This window comes from Gymnogyps californianus, chromosome 19 (genome assembly GCF_018139145.2).
Source record: "Gymnogyps californianus isolate 813 chromosome 19, ASM1813914v2, whole genome shotgun sequence".
Classification (NCBI taxonomy): domain Eukaryota; kingdom Metazoa; phylum Chordata; class Aves; order Accipitriformes; family Cathartidae; genus Gymnogyps; species Gymnogyps californianus.
In genome coordinates this window covers 1,253,116-1,262,284 of record NC_059489.1, presented here as the reverse complement: position 1 = coordinate 1,262,284, position 9,169 = coordinate 1,253,116, and the positions used below count along the sequence as shown (strand labels likewise).

Genomic DNA, 9,169 nt, shown 5'->3' with positions numbered 1-9,169 from the left:
ACAGCTACGAGATGTTTTCACCCTGTCTAGGCCCTCTGCTCCTTTCCTCCACTCCCGAGGGCGAGCACCGCACCTTGCTCTGCGCCCAGGCCGTGGTCAGGCACCGCACGCTGCCCTCGTTGAGGGAGGGACAATTAGCACCCAAGCTGTGGGGCTGGAGAGCGCAGCGCGTGCAGGCTCCGAGCAGCCATGCAGGAGCCCCCGGTCCAGACAGTGGCGTGCCTGGAACCCCCCTTTCTGGAGCGAGCCTCGTCCCAGCTCGCTGGGGGGCTCCCCGCAGGCTGCCCTCCGTGCGGGGAGCCCAAGGGGACAGGCAGGGCTGGTGCCAGCGCCCCACGGGAACCTGCGCGGACCAGCCGCCTCCTGCGACGCCGAACGGAGAGGAACCGCGAACGGGCGGGGAAGAGCCGGAGCTGCCAGCACGCCTCGCGTTCAGCCCGAGTCGGCATGCTCGACAGAAACGACTTACAAAAACGAGGGGAGTCAACAAGAACGGATGGAGGACGGAGCCCAATCTGGACCGTAAGGAGGGGTGGAGACGTACGGGCCGGAATAGGCAGCTATCCTGCCCCGCTCCACCCCAAGACCCAGCGCACGCCCCGCTGCCGGCAGTACCTTCTGACGCCCGAGAAGACAAGGAAAGAGCCACAACGCTACAGATACTTAAACTGGCCGGAGACAGGACGGGAGGCAGGACGCCGGTGTAGCTCTCCGCGTCCTCGGGGTCGGAGGAATCGCCGACCCAGTCCAGGTCGACGGCGGAGATGTCCGAGTGCGTGCTGTAATACATCCGGCTGCCGCTGCCGCAGGCGGCGCAGAGAATGGGCCCGCGCAAGTAGTACTCCCTGAGCTCCGGCACCGTCGCCTCCTCCCTCTGATCCGCCTTGACGGCCACCATCTTCCCGTAGTGGCCCACGGCCACCACGCAGTCACAGCCAGCGTCTCCGAAGAGCTGCTCGTCCTCAGCATCCTCCACCGCCCTCCGCTCCGTTCTCAAGGCCCCGATGAAGACGATGGGCTCTTCCAAATGATGGAGGATCTTCACGGGGGGATCTTGGTTCGAAACGTCGTGGCAGCCGTCGACAGCCGGTGAATTGCTGAGGGCCTTCAGCGGCACGGAGCAGAGCTGTCCGTCCGGGAAGCCGCAGAGGATCATAGGAGACTCCAGCATGGCAGCGTCGATCCCGAAGAGCAGGCTGAAGAGGGGCTCTTCCAGCACGAAGCCCCCCGAGCACCACAGCCCCTCCCCGGACCCCACGGTGCCTGGGGAGGACGCGCAGCACAGGACGGGCAGGAAGCGGGAGGGCGGGCTGTCCCCCTCGTCCCCGGGCTGGGGGCCGGGGCAGAAGCCCACCTCGCTGACCTGCCGGTACGGGGGACTCTCCTGCTCGGGGTGCGGAAGCTCGTGCAGTTTCATCCACCATTTGCCGTGAGCCTGGGACAAGGTGATGACGAAGTTGTTGAGCAGAGTGAACATGCACAGGCTGGAGTCTGGGAAGATGCAGGCGTCCGAATCCACAGGGAAGACGCCGGAAGGGCAATTGCTTTCTTGGCCGTCGCCATCCGTCTGCTCCATTAACCTTCAAGCAAACAGGGAAGAGCTCTCAGCCAAGCCGTGGGGCGAAGCCAGCGCTTCTCTTGGCCGCCTCTTACCCTGGCCCTCGGAAACAAGCTCCCCGCAGCACAGCTTTTAGCATCTGCTGCAAGAGCGGCGATCCGGAGAGAGCCAGAGCTTCAAACCGCGTAACGCTTCCCCTGCCTGCGGGAGGGACGGGCAGGGAGAGGGCAGCGGCGGAAGCCCAACACGTCACCCCAGCCACGAGAAGCAGCCCCGGGACTCCAGGGCTAACGGCACGGGGCTGGCTCGCGTCCCCGGGCAGCGACAGCCGGCTCACCTGCTCTGCTGGTCCAGGGAGACGCAGTAAATGCCGCTGTGGGCGCAGAGGATGTAGAGCTGCCGGGGCTGGGGGAGCAGCTCCACGTGCCACACCTGGTCAGGGCAGCGGTACACGGCCTGGGTGGAAAAGCAGAAAGAAACGTCACCTTCCTACGAAACCCAGAGGGGCGGGGGGACGGGGCTGCTCGCCGCAGGGGCGAGCGCCGAGGGAGGCCGGGCAGAGCCCCGCTCACCCGCACCGGGCAAAGAAAGAAACCATTTGCTGGACAACGCTCCCTCCCGGGCAACCCCAACGCAACTGCAAATTAAAGCGGTTGTTTCCTGCAAACGCAGATTACAAGCAATTTCCAGGAATAAATCTATCCCTGGGCAGCAGCGCAGCTCGCGGACCCAGCCGGGCTTTCCTGGGCGAGGGGCAGCCGCCCTCGGTGAAGAGCGGCAGGGGGTCGGGAGAAAGGCTGCAGGTAAGGAGGCAGCCCGTCCTTCACGCTCCCCGAGGGGAAGGAAAATAGCCATCAGAAAGCCGGTACATGCTCTGCTTTCCTGAGAAGGAGGGCAGTGTAGGAGGCAAATCCTGATATTACAGCGATGGCTTTCTTAGAAATGATAATAAGAACAAATTAAAAAAAGAAGCCGTGTATAACTCAACACGACGACTGCTGTTAGTCACAGCAAAGACAATAGCAAAACCCTTTGTAGGTGAGAAATGAAAGAGACGTCACTTCGCTCGGGGAGGGAAAAGAAAAACCTTTCTCGTTTAATTAAATATTTGCCTCGCAAGTTCAGCAGAGGGGCCAGACGGCAGCACCCCCCGCCCCCAGAAGGGGCCTCGGAGCCGGGTAAGGGGGTCTGGCGCGGCTCGTGAAGTTCGTTTGTGGATGGGGGGACCCCGACGGAGGGACCCCAGGAAGGACTCTGGCCCCAGACCGGGCGACCGGCAACAGCGGACACAACCGGTGTCCCCGCCACCTTCACCCTGTCCCGGGACACTGGCCCCCCGGGACACCGGCCCCAGAGCACCCTCCCGGCACGGGGGTGCGGGGCAAAGCCCCCCCACCTTGCCAGGCCACTCACCTTCAGCACCTTCCCCTCCTGGTCGTAGACGTAGACGAACTCGCTGCCGTTGGAGAGGTAGATCTCGTTCTCGTGGCACAGCACCCGGGGCTTGCCCGCCACCAGCCCCCCCACCGGGCAGCAGAAGCCGGCCAGGTAATCCACCCTGTGGCCTACGTGTGCCATGGTGCCGGGAGGGGAGCGGTGCCAGCCTGGGGGTGCGGGGACGGGGGTCAGCGCCGGGGGGGGGGGTGGTGGGGAGGTGGGGGGGTCGCCCACGCTCGAGCGGGCACCGAGGGGGAAGGGGATGGGACCCCTCCGTGAGCACCCCGGGTGCAGGCTGAGCTCGCCCCCACCCCCCACACCCAGGGCCACTGGCAGCCCCAGGCGTGCGGTGACCCAGCCCCACAGCCCCCCACACCGCAGGCCCAGCCCCCCCCCCCCCACCCCCCCCCCCCCCCCCCCCCCCATTCCCCACCCCGGGCTCCCCGGCCGCAGCCCCCCAGCCCCCAAACCCACCCCACAGGCCCAGCCCCCACAGCCCGAACCCCCCCAAACCCTCCCCTCAGCCCCTTCCATTCCCACCCCACACCTCGCCCCCCGCCCCATCGCCTCCCGGTGGGGCTGCGGGTACCGGGCGGGGGGCGCGGGCAGCTCCGCTTTACGGCTGCGCGGCGGCCGCCGCAATGGGCGGGGAGTTTGCGACAGGCCGTAAAGCCGCGATGGGCGGGCCTGGGCCGGTACCCCCCCCCCCCGGGGGTCGGTACCGGCGGGGTGGGTGGTGAAGCGCCCCCCCCCCCCCCCCCCCCCCCCCGAGGGCGCTGGGACCCGCCGTGGCGGGGGCCGCAGAGAGGAGCGAGGCGGTGCTGGTGGCAGTGGCTTTATTAATGGCGAGTGGGGGCCGGGTTGGACCCCCCCCCCGGGGGGCAGAGGCCTGCCCCACAGCACGGACCTGCCCCTGACCCACGGCCGCCCCCCCTCGCCCCCCCTCGTGTCCCACCCCGTGGGTGCGGGCACGACCCAGCCGGTGGGATGGGTGCCCCCCCCTCTAGTGCCGGGATGGCTCCTGCGGGGTGTTGGGGGGCCTGCGGGCAGGCTGGGGCAGCCCCCGGCGGCGCGGGGGGGCTCCGGAGCCGCGGGCCCGGCTCAGCTGATCCACGAAGGCCTCCACCTCGGTGAAGCGTGCCGACAGCCGCCCCAGCTGCTCCTTCAGGGCGCTGAAGTCCCGGTACAGATCGTCCAGGGCCCCCGACAGCGACCGGATCCTGCGCGGGGGAGAGGGGTGAGGGCGCGGGACCCCCGCCGACACCCCCCCATCGGAGGGGCATCGCCGACCCCCGCGGCCCCCTCACCTCCCGTAGTCGGGCAGCACGGTCTGGTGGTCGAAGAGGAGCAGGTTCCTCATCTGGGAGGTGATGGCGAACTTCCAGTTGTCCAGGACCAGCGTCAGGTTGGCGCAGCCCTTCGCCGGTGCCCTCTCGGCTGCGGGGACCGGAGGGGACGGGCTGGCCGGGGCAGGACCCCAGCGGCCCCAGGAGCCCGGCCGCGGGCAGGACTCCCACCCCAGCACCCCTCCGGCCCCACACCCAAGGGCAGCTGCCTGCCTTCAGGCAGAGGTCAGGCAGGGAAGCTCTGGCCCTGCCTGTACCCGAGCGCCGGCAGCCCCTGCCCGGCGGGGAGGGGGTCCCGGGCGGCGGGGGGTTACCGTCTGCTCCGTCGTCCCACGCCGCCGGCCGCCGCTTTAGCTTGATGGCGCAGCCCAGAGCTGCGAGGAGCAGGAGAGGGAGAAGTCGTGACATGGCGCTGCCAGGGGAGAGCGCGGTGAGAAGGGCACCGGCCGCGGACAGGAGGGAGCCGGGGCACCGCGTCCCCAACGGCCCGGGGAGAGGGACCCCGAGGCTGGGTGGCCGTGGGGTGTCACGTCCCCGAGGGCCGGGCTGGGCACGTGGGACCCGGCGCCGTTGGAGCCCTTTCTGCCTCCTACCTGCGCTGAGGTCCCGGCCGGCGCGGACAAGGCAGCCGCTCGCCGGGCTCAGTTCCCCCGGCTCTGGCTCCGTGCGGCTCCTGCCTTCCCTTTTCAACTCGCTGGTCTGGCGCGGGGCCCGGCCGCACGCGGCTCCGGCGCTGATTGCAAACAGACCGCCCGGCCGCGGCAGAGCCACGGGCAGGGGACGGGGTGCCGAGTGCCCGGTGATGGGCGCAGCGTCCCCCCCGGTCCCGCCGGGAGAACGGAGCATCCCAGCCCTGGCACAGCGCAGGCCCCAGGCGGGTAACAGAGCGCAGGAGGCAATGGCGCTGGCTCTCGTTTCAGGTGCTTTTATTCGACGTTTCTCGCAGACCCTGCGCCAGGGTCGGTCCGGTCCAGGCACCGCACACCGCTGCACCCCAAACACCAACAAACCGAGGGGAAAAGCAAACCGCAGCCCCCGAGCCCCGCGGTGGGGCTGGGCGGCTGCTCTGCTAACGCCGGCGGGACGAAGGCCTTTGGCAGAGCCCGGGCAGGCGCTCGCTGGCAGCAGCGAGAGGTGGGGGAAGGCCGGCAGGCACGGGGGTACCGGGGATCCCTGCCCCGCTGGAGAAGGCAGGGGCGATGCCATCCTGGCGCAGGACGGGGCCTCACGCCTCCCTCCGATGAGGAGGGCACGGGGCAGTGCTGGAACCGGTGCCCCGGGGATTTAACTAAGGCCCGAACCCGCAGCGCCAGGGCAGGGGGTCTGCAGGACAGGGCAGCGGGGCAGAGGCCCTGCGAGAGGAGGGCCGAGCCCCCCGGGGCACCGCAAACATCTGCCTGCCCCCTCCCCAGCCCCAACAGTGCCTGGCCCCCACCGGCCTGGCACGGGGCAGCCCCCAACCGGGGTCTAAAGGGGAGAGCGAGCGGCAAGAGCACGGCCCGACCCCCAGCTCCGGCCCCGCACCGGGGAAGGACGCGCTCAGAAGGGATGTGGGCACGGGGGAAGGCAAGGGGGGTGCCCGAGTTATGGGGCTGCCCCCCCCCCCGGCACAGCCTCGCTCCAAAGGAGGGGACGAGCTGCTGCCTGAGGCGCCTCGCACCTTCCCCGGGAGGCGAGCCGCTCTCTGCGGGGTGACGTGGCCCCTCCCGCAGCCCCCGCGGTGAACGGGCAGGACACGGGGCGCACGCAGCCGGCAGCCACGCACGCGTCGGCCCCGGCGCACAGAGCCGGGTGCCGAAACATCTCTACGGCGTGAGAGGGAGCGAGCGCGGCTCGGTGCCGTGCGTGCCGCGGGAGCGGTGCCAAGCCCGAGAGCTGGCACATGCCCACCCCTTGCCCGGTGCCAACGGGGCGGGGAGGGGGGGGACACCCGTCCTGCTCCGGGAGCGGTGCCAGCACCCAGGGCCCAGCCTGGCAGAGCTGCCGTCTGGCCCAGCGCTGTTAACAGTCGTCTGCTCGCTCTGCCTGGGCCGTTTAGCGCAAAAGCTGTCGGTACCCGGGCACCCAAGGCTGGCGGCGGGCACCCAAGGCTGGCAGCGGGCACCCAAGGCTGGCAGGGAAAGGGGAGCGAAGCTGTGGGGCAGGGAGATGCCAAAGCCCCCCCCCCCCCCCACTCCCCATCACCTCCCCTATGCTGGGAGGCCACTTTGGGCAGGCAAGCGGGCAGGCAGGGACATGCCCCGGCTGGCCCCAGCCCCCCCCGAGCCCCCAGCGCTCCCCCGGGAGCAGGCTAGGACAGCAGCTGGGGGTGGCGGGGGGGGTCAGTCGGGCAAAGGCTGAGGTTAAGTGTTGGTTTCTCGGGCTGGGGACCAGCGTCAAGATAAAGCCAGGGCGCCCGCATCCCGCTGCGACTGCGGGGCTGCCCCTAAAAGGGTGCGAGGAGTAACTGGGGAGGGCTGGAGCCACCCCCCCTGCCCGGCTCTGCGCCCCGGGGGGGGCCTGATGGGGGGGGGGGGGGAAGCGGAAGGGAGGACGGGGAAGGGACAAGCACCACTCCTGCTGCTCGAGGGTTTGCTCTGTATTGGATTCTGCCACCGCATCGGCGTGGCTAGGTCCGGGGCAGGCTGCACATCTCGCAGTGGTCCGTGCCCGGCTGGTTCATGAAGGTGCAGTGCTGGCAGGCCCACATGGCCGCCGACACGGCGTGCGTCGAGCCGCCCATGGCACCGTACTCCTGTAGTCCTGAGATCTGGACACCGACTGTGCCTGCGAGAGAAAGAGCCCGGTCAGAGCAGGGGGGGAAGCGCTGGGAACAGGCAGGTCCCCTGCCTAATCCCAGAGCAAGTTTCCTGTCCCAACCCAGGCAGGAGCCTCCCTGCCGAGATGCTGCCCTCACCCCGAAGCCCCCGGCACCCTGGGGAGGCTCCCAGGCGGTGGCAGATCTCAGCACCCCACAGCTGAGCACCGCAGATCCCCCACTGCAGCCCCAAAGCCCAGCCCCGCTCCCCGCTCGGTGCGGCGGGGAATGCTCGGGACCAAGGAACGGCTTTCCTCCCGCCCGAGCCTCCAGCAGCCTCCGCGGCGGCTTGAGAGCAGCACCGTGCAGCCGCCGGCCGGCTCGGCCCAGCCCTGGCCCGAGGGACAAGGGACCCCCTCCTCCCAGAGGGACCCCCCCCTCCCAGAGGGACCCCCTTTCTTACTGCAGAGCTGCTCGATGGTGGCCCACTGCTCTGATTTTTTCCAGGTCTGTGCAAGCTCCTCATTCTTGGTCCTCACAGCTTCCAGCAACAAGCTGATGCTGTCCTGGAAGCCATAAGAGGGAAATCAGCGCCGGACACTCCTCCAGGCACCCAGGCTGGAGCGGTGACCAGGGAAGTGCCTCCCTGCCCTCCTCCACCAGCCACAGCAAGACAGAGCTGCGAGTCCGAGCTGCCGCCCCTTTGGGCTGCGCCAGTGACGTTCACCGGCCGGCAGCAAGATGCAGTTTCTCCCTTCTGCTCCCCCCAGCATTCAGACCTACCCCTAAAACCCAAATGCTTCCCTTTCCTCTGCGTGGAGGAGGTTATCACCTAAGCAGGCTGCAGCCGACCGCCGCGCTGCCCCGTGCGGCTGAGCGTGCCGGCACTGCTGGCTGAGCCTGACTACCAGGAGTGCAAACCCACCGCGCCGGTGCCCGGCCCCGGCCCCGCACGCAGCCCCGGCCCAATCTCCAGCTGCCCAGGGTCAGCCCGGCTGCCCTGCACATGTGCAGTGCTCGGCGCCCTCGAAGCCTCTGGCAAACACATGGCCCTTTTCGCTGGCGTGCTGCTTACACCGGGAAGGTCCGGCGGTGCGGATGTGAACCGGGGTCCTGGGCAGCCGCCAAGCTCACGGTGCCCGGCCGAGAGCGGCAGAGCTGCATAGCCAGGAAGTCGTTGGCCTCACCGAGATTTGGGGGCTCTGATCTCATTATTGTTACGACAGGAATTCCTGATTCTGAGATATTTTTAAAAATGTTTCCAGCTCTCGGAAACAGTTGGCTCTGTCCGGTCTGCGACCGTGCTAACAACCACCGCCCCCTCTCACTGCTCTGAGCAGCGTGTTGAGAGCTCTTGGTCTAGTCAGGGGCTTTGGTTTCACTTTTTAAACCTCCTACCAACAGCTCAGCCTAGAAGAAAAGGCGTTGGCCCTGCACAGGCACCCAGCCAGGGGACGTGCCCGGGGGTGGCAGGCTGGATCGGTCACCTCCACACAGGTAAGTGAGGGAGCTGAGGGCCCTGGGGACGACGACGCTGACACGACCCTTTCCTCCCCATTACGTACCCGCAGAGGCATGACGTCGTTCGTGACCAGGAAGAGGAGCAGATGGAAATCGGAAATGATGTCTAGGAAAATGGAGGAAGTATTTTGGGACAGGTACGTGGCCAAGCTGTGGAAGTCCTAGAGAGAGGGGAAAAGTAATAAAGAGAAGTCACTTCTCCCCCACGTGATTAACTTTATTTTCCTATTCAGATCCACTAACAGACACTGTAACACTCCTGTCTCTTTTGGCCATCGGCTGCAATGTGCAGAGACCCTCCCGAAATCAGATCCCAGGCTGGCTGACCCGAGTTGCAGCTAACGACTTCCAGAGAAAAGGATCTTTGGGTCCACACTAGCTCCCCTATCCGAGCACCCGAACAACCCCCGCGCGTACAGAGCGGATCTCAGACCCAAGAGATCTCAGACCCAAAGCCCAGTCCCTAAGGAAAAGAGGCACATGAGGACGAAGCAGCCTCTCCCTTCCCCATCCTCTCCTCTTTCTCTGCTCTTGAACCCGGGGCGTCCTCAGAAACGAGGACCAAAGCTG

General features: G+C 67.8%; 2 protein-coding genes across 4 annotated transcripts in view; both read right to left on the bottom strand.

Annotated features, from left to right (window-relative positions):
- Window positions 1-432: 432 nt before the first annotated feature.
- FAAP100 (FA core complex associated protein 100) lies at window positions 433-3,136 on the bottom strand. Its single transcript, XM_050908646.1, has 4 exons — window positions 2,972-3,136; window positions 1,896-2,014; window positions 545-1,580; window positions 433-450 (listed from the first exon to the last, which is right to left on the bottom strand). The coding sequence occupies exons 1-4, from the start codon at window positions 3,134-3,136 to the stop codon at window positions 433-435; spliced, it is 1,338 nt and encodes a 445-aa protein (XP_050764603.1).
- A 3,725-nt stretch (window positions 3,137-6,861) lies between these two features.
- Window positions 6,862-9,169, bottom strand: part of NPLOC4 (NPL4 homolog, ubiquitin recognition factor) — a 29,442-nt gene continuing 27,134 nt past the window's right edge. For all 3 annotated transcript variants that reach the window (XM_050908230.1, XM_050908229.1, XM_050908231.1), the window contains 3 exons: window positions 8,644-8,760; window positions 7,542-7,644; window positions 6,862-7,107 (listed from right to left, as the gene is read on the bottom strand). In XM_050908230.1, coding sequence (XP_050764187.1) covers window positions 6,950-7,107; window positions 7,542-7,644; window positions 8,644-8,760 — 378 coding nt within the window. In that variant the 3' untranslated portion in view covers window positions 6,862-6,949. The remainder of the gene's footprint in view (window positions 7,108-7,541; window positions 7,645-8,643; window positions 8,761-9,169) is intronic.